Here is a 19,390-nt window from a genome sequence, read left to right on the forward strand (position 1 = left end):
TTATGATCAATATGAAATGTATGTAGGAGTATGGCTTCTAATTGTCCCCATGGTTCTAATGGTGCTTCGTTCAAGTCTTTGCGTGCTGACTTATTAGTTTGGCAACTTAAGCAATCTAACATTAACATTTCAATCCATTTAAACATACCGGGCCAATAAAATATCGCTTAACCCTATTGTAAGTTGTGCTTTCTGCTCTATGGCCACTAAGTTCATGCGTATGTGCGACTTCGAATATTTTTTAAAATAGTGAAAGTGGTGCACATATCCTAACGTCAAAAGAGTCGTCTTCACAAGGTTCAGAATAACAGAGTAAATCATATTGACTCTCTAAAAACAACAAATTGAAATTATTTCTATAGGTTTGTAGTGCTTTAGATTGTTTAATAATGTAGTCCTTTTCTGGAGCTTTGCCTACTTTTAACCAATCTCCAACATTATCTATCACGGAATCGTTTACTCGTTCTTCAAGAATATTATCAGTGTCAAGATTAGCGTTTTTTGCAAAATCTGTAACCTTAGCTATTAAATCTAATGTATCTGTGTGGACATCCTCTTCTGAGATGTTTTGAAAAGCTTCTGGTTCAATAAGTTTCTTAAATTTTGTCCGTCTAATATTGTCGGCTTTAGCAGATTTTAATTGTTCAATAAGTGAGTTTTCAATATTACCTTCTACTAAGTCTAACCAAGCTTGATCGTCGTAACCTTCTCGATCATCGCTTATTTCAGCTATTTCTTCTATCTCGGAATAGTAGTGTTTGTCATACTCACTAGTTAGTTCTGAAGTTAGTTTCTTTATTTGATTTATTTGTGTGCCGTAGCGAAAACAATCAGAGAAACTGTGTATAGCATTACAGTGTTCATTTATGTAGTCTGGTGCATCATCTACGATAAAGTCACCTTCATCATTTATATTAATAAGTTTCCTTATTTCGCCTTTGACTTGAGCAATAATTGGATAACAGTCGTTAGCTGATGCGTCCTTATCGTCTTGATGCAATACAGAGTAGTTAACTTCTTTTCCGTTAATATGAAACTTTATATCTTTAGGTATTACTTTGTGCACTAGTTGATAAAGTTTAGCATCTGCTAAAGAAACGTTTCGGCTAAGAATGTCAGGGAACGCTAAGTTTTTGCCTTCAGTGTATATAATTTGCAAGTTTGGAACTTAGTTATTACAACTTGATACTTAAAGAAACGATGTGACATTTGTCCTCGTCGTGACCAAAGAAATAGAATTGGTCTGTGATCACAATATAGGTAAATTGGAAAAGGTAATCCAATAACATAAAATTCATAAGTTTGTAATGCAAATATTATTCCGCATAGTTCTCTATGTTGAGGGGACATCTTTTGTTCAGCTTTATCAAATACTCTCGAGTTTGCTGAAATCAAACGTTTTCTATCAGGAAAATTTTGTATAAGAACACAACCTGTTCCTAAATTAGATGAATCAGCATGTATATGAAAGGGATAGTCATTAGAAGGAAATGCGTTAGAAAAGTCGTGACAGAATCTTTGTTTAAGGTCTGTGAATACCTTTTCTCGCTCTGGTAACCACATAGTGTTGTTTCTTTAGTTGAGTCATATAGAGGTTTTGCATCTATGTGAAAGTTCAAAATATAGGTGTGATAGAAATCCATCATTCCTAAAACTCTTAAAACTTCCTTTTTCGATTCTGGCGTTTTTAGGTTTCTAATATCATCTATGCGCGAAGCAATAGGCGATAGTCCGTCCTTAGATATAACATGTCCTAGAAATCTCACTTTTCGTAAGAAAAACATTGTTTTATCGGGGGCTGCTTTAAGGTTTGCCTTTCGAAGCAAAGAGTGATACTCTTTTACTATTGTGAACATTTCTTGTTTATCTTTAGCTTGTAATAAAGTATCATCTATATATGTTATGGCTTGTTTACGTTTTATAAGGGGTCCGAATGCATAACGCATTAGTTTGCTAAAGAAACTGGGTAATGGTTTAAGACCATAAAATCCTACTTGATAGGTGTACTGTCTGCCTCCTACAATAAAACTTGTAACCTTCTGTGTATCTTCAGTTAATGGTACTTGATTATAAGCCGATGATCAATCACTACTTGTAAATATAGTTCCGGTTATTCTTGTCATTAGAACGTTTAGTGGTTCGAGTGGCCAACTAGAATTACTTGTATCAGTTATAGAGTTTAGGTATCTAGCATCAATGACTAGTTTTACATAATCCTTCTTAGGTAATATGATAACGGGATTGACAAACCAACTATTCATATCATCGTTCTCATTGAGCTCTCGGATTATTCCTGCTTGGATTAATTCATCCATTAGCTTTTCTAATTTATCTCTGAGATGAATGGGTATTTTGCTTGGTCTTTGCTTTTTAAAGGTTGCGTCTTTCTTTAGGGATAAATGAAATTTATGTTTAGTTTTGCCAATAACATACTTATGATGTGAATAGACATCATTATCCTGAAGTATTATTTCTATCAACTCAAACAATTCATCATCAGTCAAATCACTTTGCGTGAAATCAAAATTGTCTAAGAACCTTTCTAGATACTCTATGTCTTGAACTGTATTTCTATTTTGCTTAATTACAAAATCACTAACTGCTTTATTTATGATTCGGTTGCTTTGTAGTTTATCTCTAAACTTAAGAAACTGGTCGTTGACTTTAGGTCTACATAGTCACACTCTTTTGCTTCGGTACAGAAGTATGTGGCTAGTTCTCTCTCATCTTCTTTGCATTTTTCTATTAACTCACTCTCAATAATCTCGAGCACCTCTTCCTGTTCTAGTGTATTCGTTTCTACTTTTTGTAGTTTATCAATATCATCTTTGCTTGTATACACATAGATAGTTATTCCTGAATTCTTAAAAGTTTGTTCAATTAGAGAAGATATCTCTCTCCAATCCATTCCGTCTAAACCACAAGCTATTTTTGGCATCGCTATACAGCGTAAATTTAGTCCTAGTGCATGATCTCTCATAGCAAATAGTGTTGTTTTGATTGTATCAATTGTTGGCTTCTCATAATGATTAGTCTTAGTGATGAGATTATATACTAAGTTATTATCTGCTCTGAAAGTTATTATGTCACCTATATCACAGTTTCTACTTCTACAGTAGTCTTTTAATAAGGGTATTCTTCTGGAGATTGTGTTAGCAAAACCTTTTCTCATTTCTGCATCTGAGGATATCGTGTGCAATATAGGCATGTTAGAGTCAAATATAGATTGGGTACAAAAATCTACATATCTAATGCAAGAATTAGTTTGAATTTGCTGTCCTTCTTGTAAATTGTTTACTACTGTGTTCAGTATGAAGCAACTGTTATAGTCCTCACTTTCGTTTAGTTTTGTACTTGTAAATTCGGTACAGTTTTTGATATTGTATCTTTGTATAGGTTTGTCGGTTATATCACACATAGCATAACCTATTATTCCTCTATTTATCTGTATTGGGTGATTCTTTTGATTCTCCATGAATATGGGTAGAAATTCTTCAGGTTGTGGAAAAAGTGTGTTCACAAAGACTAGGTCAGTTTTTGCAACATTAATATGAGTCATGAAATATGTTCCTGGTGAAAAAAAGGCTTGACTGGGGTGCGTTTGCTTGTACAGTTGTGTACTTTTGGTTGCAGAAAGATCGGTTGAGCTATGTTCAAAGCAGTCATTTCAGTTATGTATGGATAATCTTTCTCATTGTTGAGTGAGCCGTAGCAAATTAAATTCCTTACAGTTTTTAATTCTACTGCGGGATATCGAAGTGATGTGCTTTTAAAAATAAATGACAAAAATCAATACCTATTATGTTCTGCATCTGCTCTTTAGTAACGAATACGTTATGGGGGACTGTATATATACCGTCAGTTTCAAAACTAGATTGAATAGTTGTGTAGCCAAGCATTCTAATTGATGAACCAGTATATGTTTTTGAATCACAATTTGTATTTTGTAAATGCAAATTTTGTCCAAGGTTTACTAGTGCAAAGTATGTAGGATGATTGATAATAGTGCAGGTTGATCCTGGGTCAATCATGAATTCTACTTCTAAACCACTACTATTTTTAATGTCTCCGGTGGCAAAGTGATATAAGTTGAGGTAAATTCTTGACTTAGTACTACTTTCTTTAGTAGCGTTCGGAGACTTCAAAAGTTTAAAGGAAAGAAATCTGTTATAGCATTTACGTAGTCATCGTCACCTTCAACGAAACTTATTTGATTTTGTTGTTGCTGAATATTGTTGGGTATTGATTGTCTTTGTTGTAGATTGTTATTTCTACTTGGTGTATAGAAGCTAGCACTTTGTTGTGGCTGTTGCTGTTGTTGTGGTGATGAAGATTGTTGTTCAAGATTTGGTTCATGATTTCTATATGTGTTTTGCTGAGGGAAGGTTTGTTCGTATGGTTGAGTGAATCTATTGCCATAACTGCTAAAAGATGTATTTCGTTGTTGAAAGTTAGGCTTGTTGAACCTAGGATTATAGTTTGAGTAGCCACCTCTTGGTTGATAGCCTTGGTTTCTAGGACCATTGAATCTTGTATTGCCTCGGTTATTCTTTCTATAATCATTAGAAAATGTTATATTTGGCCTTCTTGGTTCAACTAGTTCCTTTCTCAATTTGTTAACACTATCATCTATCTGTTTCTTTGTGCATCTAGAGATGGAATGACCATTGCTTCTGCAATAATCACAAAATCTAGTACTGTTAGGTCTGCCTTTTATATTAGGGTCTCTTGGCCTAGAAGTATCTATAGCGTTCACTTCGCTGCTTTTGAAAAGACTGGCTAAATCATTAATTTTGCTCTCGAATGTTTTCAGTTTATCTATTCCTGTAGCTCCATTAGGTTCTGTTGTTACAGAAAATTTAAGTCCTTTACGACTAAGTGATCAACAAACTGTGTCCAAGTTATTGAAGGATTCTCAATAAGTTTCTCGTGCGCTTTGCTATTTAAACCTTGTGGTCTTAGTCCTCTTATAGCAAAATCTATGTATTTCTGACTTCGTTGTCTTTGTTGGATTTCTTTCTCCTTTCTTATATTGTCATCACCTTCAATACTTGTTGGTATCTTTTCTGGCCAACCTTTATCAACTCCACTCTTTATTCTATGTAGATAGTTCTTTATTAATTCTCCTTCCTGCCTGAATGTGTTCTCAACCTCAAATCTGAATCTAAATTGGTCTCTACCGTCTGTGAATCTTTTTATAAATTCATCTTTTAAAGTATTCCAATCTGTAGCTTCTGTGACGTCACTTTCAAACCATTCTAGTACTGTATCAGTTAAAAGTGAGCCGAATAAGGATTGTTGCCTCTTATCATAGCTAGTTTGTGCAGCGGTTGCTGTAGGCCTAGTTCCTAGTGAAAAGAGTATTTTGTTTTCTACAGAGTTCCAAAAAGAAGTGGCATCCTGATTAGGATCATTGCCTGAAAAAGATACAAGTGAAAGATTTGGATGTGTTATGGGAGTTTCAGGTGGGGGAGTAACCGCAGGTTGGGGAGTACTACCACCAGGACTGGTCATTGTTTAAAGGACTGAAGTTATTGTATTAAAACTATTTAAAACAGAGGAATAGTTTAATTCTAATTCAAATAAGATTTTTAGTGAGAAGCCCTTTGAATAGTTAAATTTCACAAGGTATTTCAATGGCTTCTCTATAATAAGTGAATAAGTTAAATTTAGGCAGGCTTCTCTGATAGTTTAAATGAACAAGTTAAATTGAGATTGCCTCTCTTGTATTAAATGAACAAGTTAAATTAATTTGGCCTCTCTGGACCACCATTTATACTGCTGGTCCGTACATTAGATACTTAAACGACGGGGTTAATCGCGGGACCACATGTATAACTTGAGAGTTCAACCCCTAGTTCTACTCTTGGTATATAGTTAAGTATTAAAGAAAGTTAAATGCAAATATGAATTAATAAGTTATGTTAAACAGCATCAAATATGAACCGAGCATGAAGGGATAGAGGAGTTAAGGTTATTAGGACTGAAATAGCACAAGTTAGCACAGGTTGAAATATTCTAAGTTAACTTGTACCTTAGATAGAATTTAAGAGATGTTAGTTTATAACTTAGAGAAGTTAAGCTGAACTTACCTGATTTCCAAAATTGTGCTAAGTTAATATTTTATGACTTAGAGAGTTCTTAGTTAAGAACAAGTCACAAAATATTCTAAGTTAGAAAAATATCTCAAGTAAACTGAGATTGAGCAAGGGAGCAATACGGGAGTATGATTTTAATTCAGAAGTTATCAGGGACCAAATTGTGCTGAAGTTAAGAATAAGTGATGGTTGAGCGTGCGAGCTCCTTTTATACTTGCGGACACGTAGTTATCTAGTATCCTATTAAGTTACCAAGGTTAAGTTGGTACTTTCTACGTGGCGTTACAATATCACGTCATGGTAGTTTTAGTTTGAGTTAGTGATCCTAAAATAGTAGCTTGTTCAAACTACTTAGTAATTTGTTCACACGTTAAAATGGACTTTGTCCAAATCAGGTTTGTGCTTCACGCACTATAACGTAAATTCTCAAAATAGCACTAAGATTATCAAATAGTGTTACTGAGTGTAGCACACTTCAGTACAGCAGCATCCAATTTAGTTGCGAGGCTCCTGCCCAAAATTTTGGACCCCGATAGAATCATTTTCTGGCAATCATAGGTGTCAGAGATATCCATTCAGCTTTGAAACTTTTCAAACAAAACTTTAGAGCATTAGAGTTCATATTGACTCTAAGATTATTTCATATTTTCTCCAACATTCTATCATTTAGATTCACGCGAGCATTTTTAACGCAAGCAAGGTTTTGAAATATCTTTAAAGATTTGCTAAATTTGAATCCGCTGATCATTAGTGTTATATATCTTGACTGGTCCATCATATTTCTGCATGTTTTGGAATGTATCGAACCTGACTCATAACGTAAACGTGAAGCTTAGTTTACCTTCCAGGGTAGAGAGAATAGTCGGTTAAATTGTACTTCTGCTCTTTGAGCTCATAGTACACTTCCATCATCCTCTCTGCCGTGATGTTGCCTATGGTGTATGCCTCGTACAGAGCAGGCATCAAATTGTCGAAGCTGTCTCCAACGTCAACTAAACACAAATTTTTAAATAAATTTTTCAAAAGAAATTATACTAGTGTCAAATTCTAAACCTTCAAGCAGGATAAAAATGCTGATCCCATTCACGTCTTATTTGATGCAGCCATCTAATAAAGAAAATAAATTACTCCGAATCTGCAAACAAATCATTGTCATGCCTCAAGTAAAGTTTTAAACATTAAAAAAAATTATTTTACATTGGAACCCAAGTCGAGAAATTACCCCCCCCAAAAAAAAAAATGGAAAAGAAATGGAAAAGTTTATAAATAAAGATTCTGCATACGCTTTGGTTCGGAGAATTTTTCAAATCATTTCTTACGAAATGAGTTTGAATACACTCTCCTCAATATTTTTCGTCCGATTGTGCTTACTTGTGGGAATCTAAATTTTACTCCTACCTTTAATTTTACCTTTAGAAAACACACTTAGCTCCAGCTGCAAGCTGTCAAAAAAGCACACTAATTGCCTAAATAATAGACGCATGGGTAGCCGGCAGTAGCCATTAATAAGAGATGCATATTCCTTTTTTGATCTGGAAAAAAATCCTACTAAATACTGACTAAAAAGAGCAAGCATTTTTGAAAAATCTATAGAAGGTTGGCAATTTATTAAAATCTCAACACAAATAAGTGAACAAACTCTAATCTTCCGTCTCAGTGCATGGGAAAAAGATTGGAAGCATAGCATAAAGTTTTGACTTCCAATGAACTGTAAATAATTTGAAGAAAACTTCACTAAATTTCTATTAAATGAAAGAGTTTTGAATCAAGCGCAAAAAAATATATAGCTTTCATTTTGCATGCAAAAAATATTATTTTTCATTTTTCATGTTGCTATATCCATTAAGAATTTATTATTGATCTTTTTTGATCTTGTGTGGTTTTTACATTAGAAATCAATGAGATTGAGTTATTGTTCCGACCCTTCTTGAGGGGGGGGGGGCGGAACTATATACTCAACTGGGTTTTTTGTTCAGATAATTTTGACATATTCATCGATATATTCGATATAATCGATATATTCATCGTACAGAGTTGTGAGTGGTATCATCAAAAAGCCCTTCCAGCGTAAAATAAGGAATTATTTTTTTGAATTTCGTTTTCTAGAGCGAGTTATCGTGGTTTAAAATTTTGTGGATAATAGACCGATTAATTTATGTTTAAAAACAAAAAAGTGTTGTTGACTATTCTGATTTATTTTTTGGCAAAAATGTTTGCACAAAATAATCTTCCTTAGTCCACTTTGATTAATTTGCCGCAAGTACACAACCAAAAACAAATAGCACAATCTGTGTAAACTACAAAGGGAGAAAATTCTTTTTCCATTTTCATTGAGAGTAGTCTGGATTTAAATTTTTGCCGTTTTTGCTAACTTTACTCTGTGATTATCAAAAACGCATAATTTACTTTTGATATTTTAACTATTAAATTTTCTAGATATATAACACTCGAAGCAATAGAGTGTTCTCATTGGACAAAAATCTATAGCAGAGATTATTTGGTCCAATTTTGTACTGTTATAATCCAAAAAAAATCGGATTTTAATTCGGAAGTCAATCTTTTTTATAATAAAATTCTTTTTATGTTAATTAAGGAACAGAACAATTAATTCAAGTCAAAGCTCGCTGTCGATTGGTCAAGTTGGCTTCTTAAAAATTCTCAAAGTGGTGTGTCTAGATTCTTTACTCGACAGATTATGGTCGTTTTGAATTGAAATTCTTTTATTTTTAAATAAACAAGGCTTATTAAACCGTGCCACTATTTTTCCCTTAATTTGGTTAACTTGTAGCTTAGTGTCAGCAAAAAAGAAAGTTTCTTCTTCCTCTTCTTTTTACTACATTAAAATTTAATTTATTGCGGTTTAATGCGTTACGTTTTGGTTTTCTGGCTTTGATAGTACCGGATTTATTTTTTTTTTTTGATTTTTTAGGCATTTGCCCATTCTTCACGTTTTTTTCTCGTTTGTCACATTATCACAATATTGACAGTTTATATATTTCATTTGTAGCGTTCAAAACAAGACAAAATTGAACATACGAATTTCTTTAAAGGCAAAGGTTATGGTTTTAACGGCTTCGACTTCCTTTTCTTTAACAATTTAATTGAAATTCTTTTTACATTTGTCTTTAACTCTCGTTTTTTTTCTTTTTCTTTTTAGTCGCATGAAGTTTCCTGGATAATGACAAGACTCTTTGGTTTTTTTGTGAAAAAATAAATTAGCCTATAATTTGTTTTGAGTAGATAGCTGATGGCCTTCATGACTTTGAAAACAATTGTTTTGAAAAATAAAAAAACTGTTTAACTTTGCATTTTTGTTCTTTTTTGTCTCTCTGTTATCTAGTATAACTAAATACAGGTCATATATGAAAATATTGGTGTCGAGGAACAGCGCATGTGTACAAAGTGTAATGTTTTTAAAGAAATCGTTATTATATTACTAGCTTCGACACGGTTTTTTTGCAAAAAAAGTAAACTAATTTTTGAGTTTTGTCTGTATCTGACGTTTTTTGTAGACGTAAGGCGTACCCTGAATACGTACAGGTCTTAACCGCTTCTTTTGGACAAATTAACGAAACTGTTTAATTATTGATTTCTGGTAGCTAATGGCTTTCATGTCTTTGAAAACGATTTTTGACGAAAAATACAAAGCACTACTAAATTTTGAATTTTTTTCTCTTCTTTGTCTACTTATTACTTATTCCTGTTAATGAGCATACCACAATATTGGAGTTTCAGGACCAAGGCACAATTGAACATATTTTGAGGGTGAAATATGGCTTTACGGCGTCAACAGCGTTTTCTCGCAAGTTTTGATTAAATTTTGTTTGTCAGCTCTATTTGTTGTTCTTTTTGCAACCACATCATTATGATAACAGGTCTTAATGCCCTTCGGTAGAAACGTATAAGGTCATAAATATATTTGAATATTGGATGTTTTTAAATGCTATTTAATGGTTTTTCAATAATTTGAAATTAATTGTTTTAAAAATTATAAGCAATTTTTTTTTAATTTTGCTGTTTTTTTTCTTTTCTGTCTAATTGTTACCAAGACTTTTTATGAAGTAGTCCGATATCTTATCTCTTGTAGCACAAATTATTTCGTTTTGATTTTAGTTTTATCTGACGCTATTTGCACCTGGTTAATATGTTTCATTTTGAAAAAAATTTGACATAATTTTTGGATATAATTAATGTTTGTTGCTATAATTGTTTGTTTTGTTGTTGTTCTTCTTGAATTGCTTGACTAAATGTAATGTTTTTAAAGAATTCGTTATGATATTACTGGTTTCGACACGTTTTTTTTGCAAAAAAAAGTAAACTAATTTTTTACTTTTGTCTGTATCTGACGTTTTTTGTAGACGTAAGGCATACTCTGAATACGTAAAGGGCTCAAGCGCGTCTCTTGGAAAAATTGACGAAACTGTTTAATTATTGTTTTCTGGTAGCTAATGGCGTTCATGTCTTTGAAAACGATTGTTTTTGAAATATACAAAGCAGTACTAAATTTTGCATTTTTTCTCTTCGTCTAACGGGGTCGGATGAGCGGGGTCGGAACTTTATCGGCAAACGCACATTAGCGAGCCTCCTTGTTTTTGACAGGATTTTAGAAAAAAAATTCCCGGGCCACCCATCATAAAACATTATTGGGTTTGATACTTGTTCGTATAGGACGCTTAGTAACCATACTAGGTTATATGTTATTTGTATTACTTCTTAGTTGTCACAAAAAGATCATATATGAAAACCAAAAAATATAAAAACTTTGTTTTTGACAAAAGTTAAAAATTTCATACGAGTTGAGATATGACAAACAAAACGTTGAATGGCGCTAAAAATGACAGTATACGGTATGCAGATCGTATTTAAATTTAGAAAATCGGATGTGCAGTTTAGTTTTGACTCTTTGAGAGCACTTAAACACTAACTTTGGATTGTAATGGTTTTCAAGTTTTATGCAAAAAGATGCTTTTTTTTATCAAAAAAAATTTCTAAGTGTAAACTGGCCTCAGAAAATATAGAAACTTTAGTCACATAGATAGACTAATTCTTTCATCTACTTCCCAACTTTTCAACAATCACTGAACTTTAAGGTCTTTTAGCAGATTATAAAGTGATGCCTTTGAATCACATAAGTGATGTCTTATCGATTAAAACCCATAACATAAATGACTCTAGAATAGGTATGAATCTCAGTAATCATGCAAGGATCTTATATAGTTTCTTTGGTCGCATATACAATGTAAATGTAACATTTATTTGAGTCACTAAAGCAATAGTGAACCTTAAACATCGAACGATTCTAATAAAAAAGAACATAGCAGGACAAGTCCTGACGTACAATTCAAAGAATTTTCATTGGCCTAACAAACAACTAGACCTAGAACGGACAATGAGTGAATTGAGAAAACCATTTCTAAAAAAAATCAAATGAAGAAAACAAAGAAAACAGAAAATCAATGTCAAAATGCTGCTAGGGAGAAAAAAACCACTAGTGAGATATGTAATTTTGATTCTAACAAAAAACTAGGTCCAGAATGAGCTGTGAATGGATTGGGAAAACTATTTAGAAAAAAATCCGATCCAAAAAATCGATAACACGCTAAAAATCAGAGTGAAATTTCCACATGTGAACAAAATCCACTACCGAGAAACTGAATTTTTGTTCAAACATCGTTTTCTCACTCTACTTTAAAATTAGAGCGAAAAAAAATTCACGCCGCAAAACCACTCACTTTTTCGCGCCATTTCCAGTTTCGGCGTGACCAAAATCACCACTCCAAACATGAAAATGTGTGAACAGATCTTTAAAAAAATTATAGCCGGAAGAATTCCGGAAACTACTCGAAGTAAAAATCCTTTTAAACGCCACCCAACTACCCATCACACAAACGTGCCTCCACTGTTTTATGATGATCTTGAAGGAAAACCATAAAAACAAAAAAGTCAAAACAAGAAAATCAAATCTGTTAAAATATGATAAAAAATCGGATAAATTTTGTCCTAAATTGAGATCCCGAAGCAACTAATGCCACCAAAATTACTTCATCAAGACAAGTGTAACTACTAAACCACTTGTGAGAATTGTTTTAGATTTGTTGAAGCCAAATCATGAAAAATAACCTCTGACAAACAAATTCGACTAAAAAACGGGAAAAAAACGAAATTTTTTTAAATATTTCAAAGCACATAAATTCAAAGAGAATTTTTTTCAACCAACAAGGTATCCAGATGTTCACAAATGAATAGGCAAGTCATAACAGGCAACGAAACTTGTCCAAGATTCAAAAAAAAGAAAAACTGCAAAAAAATAAGAAAAATGGTTTCAAAATTTCTCAATTTTTCTGTCAATTTTCCTAAGAAAAAAACCAATTTATATTAAGAAAACTTTAATCAATTGGTATTTAAATATTCCTTGAGTAACAAGCTTCTATCCAAATCCCACTTAAAGCGTTAAAACAAAAAAACAGGCAAAAAATCATTAGAATTCGTCTAAAAATCAGCAAAACTGATCAAAACATCCAAATTAGCATTAAACTCAAATTGACTACCTGAAACCTTCAATTCCTATCATAACAAGCCTAAATCTAATGCAATATCTTAATCAAACCTCATAACAATCAAAAATTGCAAAAAAACTGCTTTCAAATGCCGCACGTGAACAAAAAAATTTCGCTCGCTTAGAGAAAATTTTTTCACACATCAGTTTTTCGCTCTCTCAACAACAGCGATATGAACAAAAACCACTCTCTTTTTGCTCCGCTCTTCACTTTTGTTCAGCGCCAAAATCACTCCAAATTTTTTCACGCGTTTCTTTTCCCGCTTCAAAAATCACTCCAATAAAATTGATTAATAAAAAAAGGACTTCTCCAATACTCCTCTTCGAGTCGTAACAAAAAAAGACAGCGCCCCAATACAATTCAAATTCTTTGAATTGTAATAATAGATAACCAGAGAAGAATCCTTTGGAGTACAATAATTGAATTATTGATATGCAGAGTCATTCATTTGTCAAAATTAATTTGCCATAAATTACGTTTCAAGCTAAGTGAAAATGATGAAGTCTCAAAATAATTTTTTCGATAGAACCTTAATAATATAAGAAAATTTGGTTCCTAATAAGTTAAAAGAGTTTTTGGATTAATCGGACATTGATTTTTGATGTTTTAGCGCATTCCTTTCATCATGAAGTCAAAACAAAGATGGGCTGGAAAAATGCATTCAATATAGCATGCAACGAAACCATCAGTTTTCTGTAAGCGTGGAAACAACACTTTTGCTGTGGTGACTTAAATAATTTCAATTGCTGTGAATTGTTGTCAGCATATTTTTTAGGATTGAAACTGGCCATTTTTTTGGTCAAAATTTACGGATTGTGAAATATAAATTTGCTTTTTTGGACAAAAATAAAAGTTTTTTTTTTCAAAAAGCTAATTTTGCAGATCAGTGATCTCGAATCCTGTGAACTGCTTCCAGCTTTTGTTTTGTGATATCAATTCGTCACTTTTGGACAAAAATTACTACGGATTTTTCAAGAATAGGTATTTTTATATATGACGTCCAAATCGCACAACTATTGCGAATTTAGATGCTTACTGCTCAAATAAGGGTGGTAGGCAGGTAAGACATTAAACCACATATGGGTTATTTGTATGTTTTTACATATTTTACGCAAAACACCACTGTCTTTTACGAGCATAATTCTTGATAAAAGTAAATGTGCATAGGCAGCTTGTATCATTTTTGTTGGCAGATTTTATTCATAACGGAAGCATTGGAACATAACCGTTAAGTTTTTGTTCCCATTAGCATTTACAAATAAACAAGGCGGCTCGGTAATGTGCGATCGCACATAAGGTTCCGACCCCACTCATCCACAATTTTGGCATAATTGTCTATCAAATGACGAACAGACGGAAAAACACAAAAAATTCAAGTATTTTAAAAAAAACTGGTGTATGAACGAAAAGATAGCCTTCAAAGCGAATAACTCAGTGGAGTAAAAAATGATGCATTAGATTGATGAGATATGCCGATATTAAGAAAGCGAGCGAAGACGAACGGCAAAATCAAACAACAACAACAACAAACATTAATTACATCAAAAAATTTATGTCCGTTTTAAAAAACAAAAGTTACTAACAAAGTCAAAATAGCGTCAAAAAACCTGAAAATAAACAAAATAACTTGCAAGTCACCAGAAAAAAATGGTTATTCACCAGTTCATAATAAAGCTTGGTAACAATTAGACAAAAAAGAACAGAATTTTTAAAGTTAGAAAATTCGCTGAATTTTTTTTTAAAAAACAAATACATTTGAAGTAATGAAAACCATTAGGAATCAACTAAAATATCCTATAGGTATACAATTACCATTGATTCTATATAAGGGAATTAACAACTCTTGGTATTCAATTTTTTATGCAGTTACAAAAAGAACAACAAACTAAAATTCAATTAAAACTCGCCAGAAAATGCTTTGGAAGCCGTAAAGCCATAATTTGGCCCCAAAATATGTTCAATTGCACCTTTGTCGAACACCGATAATGTATTATGCGGCCGCTCAATAATGAAAATAATCAACAAACAATCAGAAAAAAAATCAAAATTATGTAATACTTGTTTTTTTTTCGAAAAAAAAATTATTTCCTAAGACATAAAAGCCATTAATTACAAAATGAAAAATTTGAATAGGTTCGTCCATTCCTCCAAAGGAAGTCCTTGAGACCTGCAGTTGTCCAGAATATGTCTTACGTCTACCAAACGAACGTCAAATATGACAAAAGTCAAAAATTCATTTACTTTTTTTTTGTGAAAAACACGTGTGGAGCCAGTAAAGTCATAACGATTTCTCTTAAAGCATTAGATTTTGTGACACCAATCCCCTTTAACACCTTCCCTTCAAATGTATTATGTGATCTCTCATTAATGAAACTAGGTAACAATTAGACAAAAAAGAAAGAAACTAAGATTATGTAATACTTTTTTTTATCGAAAAAAATTTATTTCCCAAGAGATGAAAGCCATTAATTAAAAAAATTAAGAAATTGAATAGGTTCGTTTATTCGTTCAAAGGTACCCTTGAGGCCTGCAATTATCCAGAACAAGTCTAAGGTCTACAAAAAGAACAAATTTGACAAAAATCAAAAACTAATTTACTTTTTTTTAAGAAAAACCCGTGTCGAAGCCAGTAAAGTCATAAAGAATTCTTTAAAAACATTAGATTTTGTGACTCCAATCTTTTTTGACACCTTCCCTTGACAAAAAATGTTGTCTTTAACCTTTAATTAACGAGACCAGGTAACAAACAGACAATAAATGGAACAAAATTGCGAAGTTGAAATGTTTTTTTTTTTCATTTTGGAAAACAATTGTTTTCAAAATTATGAAAGCCATTATCTATCTTCTGATATCAGAACATCGGTCCTCCAGGAAAAGTTTATTAAACAGGGCCATAGCACAGGAAATTAAATACGACTAAAAAGACAAAGCAAAAACCACAGTTAAAGACAAATTTAAAAATTTCAATTAAATTCTTCGAGAAAGTACTGTCGAAACGGTAAAGAAACACAATCTATATCTTTAAAGATTTAAATATTATCAATTGTGCGTTATTTTGAATGCGAAAAATGTGATATATGAAGTGACAATAACGTGATAATTTGACAAAACTAGAAAACATAAAAAAAGGGCAAATACCTAAAAATTAAAAAAAAAATTGTGAAATCTAGTAGTATCAAAATCAGAACAACATAACTTAAGGCGTAAAACCGCAATAGAAACTAAAATTGATTTCAGCAGAAGGAAGGAGCACTTTTTGATTGCTGACACTAAGCTATTAGTTGACCAAATTAAGAAAAAATGTAGGCAAAGTTCAATAAGCCATTTTTTATTTAAAAATCAAATATTTTTAAAGTCAAAACGACCATAAGCTTTCACGCAATCAACTAGATAAATTATTTTTGAATTAATTATGCAGACAATAGGACCTATCACTAGTGAGCTTTGATTTGAAATGTTCTGTTATTTCATTAATATAAAAAAGATCGAATTTTTTTAATTAAAAACCGACTGACCACAATCCGAATTATTTTTGGATTGTAACGGTGCAAGATTGGTACAGAACTAATCCTGCTAATGCTGATTGTCCATTAGGATTATTTATTTTTTGGAATGTCATTGATATAGATATTTTGTTAGTTAAAAAATCAAAAATAAATGCTGCGTTTTCGATAATCAACAAACAAATATGCAAAAAACACATCAAAGTTTTATTTTTAGAGCACTCTCAAAAGAAGTTGAAGTGGAATTAGCCGCCTTTTCAGTCTACAAAGATTGTGTTAGTGGTGTTTGGGTGTGCACTTCCTGCAAATTTAATCAGAGTGGACTAAAGAAACTTATTTCGTGCTGTTTTTGATGAAAAAGTCTGAATTTTGAGAAATATTTAGCCGGAATTTATGACAAAAAAATTCAGTGAAAATAGCCAACAATATATTTCGTCTTTAAACGTAAATTCAACAACTTTTTCTTGAAGAAATTTATTAAATTTTATCAAAATTGGCGAAATTTTAGTAAAAAATTCCGAAATATTTCCATACCTCGATATCTCCCTGTCAAAAACGAAAATTAAAAAAATCTTTTTAATTTCATATTCTACGCTGAACAAGCTTTCTAATGATACCAGTCTACCAGTCTCAACTCTCTACAATGAATATATCGATCGGCCAAAATTGACTGAACAAAAAAAACCCATTTGAGTATATAGTTCCTCCCCCCCTCAAGAGGGGTCGGAACAACAAAACTAATTTTTCATTTATAGAGACATAGTTTCATAGGATTAGGTTTATAACCCCATAATACCCATTATAAAATCCAATTATAGAACTAAATATAGAAGTGTAAATTATTTAAGGTTGGTCATATTCTAACCTAGGTAATGTAGGAACAGTCCGTAAACATACCTTCCTGTGCTGTGATTTGATCTCTTGCTAGTTTTGTAAGCTCCACGTAGTACGGGTGAGGCTCCACATCATCAGGAACAAAAAACTCACTGCAAAATGTGATATAGGGAAACTCGGGTAACTTTTCCTCACGGAGGGCAATCGACACTGTTTTCCCGTAGCTCAAATATTGGCAAATCAGAACCCAGCATTGGGAGCTGACCATGAACATGGAAAGGGTAAAGGTCACGATCCAGAATATAGACCTCTTCCGGGGACCGGATCCAATGCGTTCCATTCCATGGGCGGTGGAATCCTCCAACAGCATGGAAATTTCCTGCAAATAAAGGCGGAATAGTTTAAATCGCGCGTCATTTTTTCTAGTTTTAACCATTTTAGTTTGGTTAGTTTTTCTCACAATTATGTGGCGTATTATGTAGAGCGAAATTTCCGTGCAACACAATAATTGAAGGGCGGAGAAAACTAATAATTTGAACAATAATGAACACAGGCTCTAAATGGAAACAATTCTAATTGGGCAAATAATGAGCGTTTATGGGTTTAAATAAGCTTTTATTGCGATAACATTTCTTTCATTTTTTGGTTTCATTCACGGTAAATTTGTCTAAAGTGAAGCCATTAAAAGGTAAGTAAAGCGACAATTTCTAGACACTATGTGATGGTATATAAGGCTAGATGTGTTACAGCATGGCTCGGTTTAACTGTTTTCGTTAAGCCAAAGACAAGGCAACATAAAACGGAGACATAAAAACGACTTTGTCTCTTTAAAGCCCGACGATCTCTGAAAAATGGCTGTCTTAAATGTCTATCTTCAGCCTTGATGTGTCAATAAAGAGTATCTCTATCGCTACAAGGTAAACTTGAAAACGCCAGTTTTTGTTTGTTGCCTTTTGAAAAAGGGCAAAAATGGATAACAATAACGTAGGATCATAGAAGATTGTGTTAATAAGGGAAAGGTTGGTTTTTAAAGGCGACAATTTTCTTAATGGTTGTTGTTTAGGGTAAAATTAGCAGAGTTAGTAGTAAGAGTTAATAGGGTTTTGATTTAAAAAAAAGCATTTAACAAAAAAAGAAAATTAGTCAGAAAAATTTTAATTGAGATATTTAGTAATTTTTCGACTATTTCAGTAATGTAGTGGTCTAGCTTGAGTTTGTTTTTCATTGTTTTAAAGAACTGCTTTCAAAGAACCAACAAAATTAATCTCAATATCTAAACAAACTTTATTTGCTAATCGTCAATTTTTGAAGATCATCTTTCAAAAATGTGAACAATTTTTTGTCTATATGAAGAAAAGAAGCTTGTAATGGTATGTAATGTACTTTTTACACTTGACATGGAGGCAACAATAAAACATCAGCTAATCAATTTTCGCAAGGTACGCCAGAGTAAATATATGTATACAGTGAAAACAAATATTTATCAAGGGGATGAGAGGGTATATTCAAATTCTAGGACAAACTAAGTGATAATAATTCGATGTGAAGTCTCTAAGGAATAGGTAGGAATAGAAAAGCGATGTATATTGACGTTTCCTAATTGAAATATAAGCACTACCATCCATCCCCACGTCAGGGTTAGTTACCCAAATTGAGTGAATGGAAAAGGGGTTTCCCCAGAGGGTTATGCATTGTGCTATTTCTAGTTTGTCCCCCTCATAGAGAGGTGCTTGAGGGTAGAAACAGCCCGACGACAACCTGACAAAAGATGTAGGAACAGAAGACGGACAAATTTTGAGAGACCTTCTCTTGATGGTCGCGAATTACATCAAAAACAAATCATTTTTTTCAGCTTTCACTTTGAAAGAAACAAAAACGAGATAAAAAATTGCAGAACGCTTTTGCATGCCTGTGCTAGAAATTTTATTTTCTTTATAGGTTTGAGACCATTTTAGAACTTGGGTCAGTTCAATTTCTGAACTTTCTAGAGAAAAGCGATCAATTAACGCTGAGAATAAAAGTTTTGCTTTCATATGGAGCAAAATTAAGTGCAGTCTGGTGCATTGGCACCAAAAAATTAATAACACGCTGAATTTCACCGCATCGATAGCAAACAAGTTCATATCTGAAAAAAGTACTCGCAAGTAACAAATTTTCCTAAAAGAAAATATTGATAGTAACTTAAAAATTTTCTGCCAAAATATTTTATTTGTCTTTTACAGCTCATAACTGGTAATTATTATAGTAGTATACACACGATTTATAGATAAGTTGGTTTGTAGGCAATTACCACAAAGCCCATTTTGTAGCTTAGAGGTTACGACTTGCTACGAAAATTGAATGTTACAAGTACTCACACAGAAGTTCGAATTGCATATAATGCAAACTTTGTTGGCGG

At 32.6% G+C, this 19,390-nt stretch overlaps 1 protein-coding gene across 1 annotated transcript in view; it reads right to left on the reverse strand.

Annotated features, from left to right (window-relative positions):
• LOC142341582 (epithelial sodium channel subunit alpha-like) overlaps nt 1-18,540 on the reverse strand; it is a 57,740-nt gene extending 39,200 nt beyond the window's left edge. Inside the window, exons 1-2 of the mRNA XM_075392634.1 lie at nt 17,056-18,540; nt 6,940-7,090 (exon numbers count right to left, since the gene is read on the reverse strand). Coding sequence (XP_075248749.1) covers nt 6,940-7,090; nt 17,056-17,428 — 524 coding nt within the window. The 5' untranslated portion in view covers nt 17,429-18,540. The remainder of the gene's footprint in view (nt 1-6,939; nt 7,091-17,055) is intronic.
• Nucleotides 18,541-19,390: the final 850 nt, after the last annotated feature.

This window comes from Convolutriloba macropyga, chromosome 6 (assembly GCF_964194025.1).
Source record: "Convolutriloba macropyga chromosome 6, txConMacr16.3, whole genome shotgun sequence".
Lineage (NCBI taxonomy): Eukaryota > Metazoa > Xenacoelomorpha > Acoela > Convolutidae > Convolutriloba > Convolutriloba macropyga.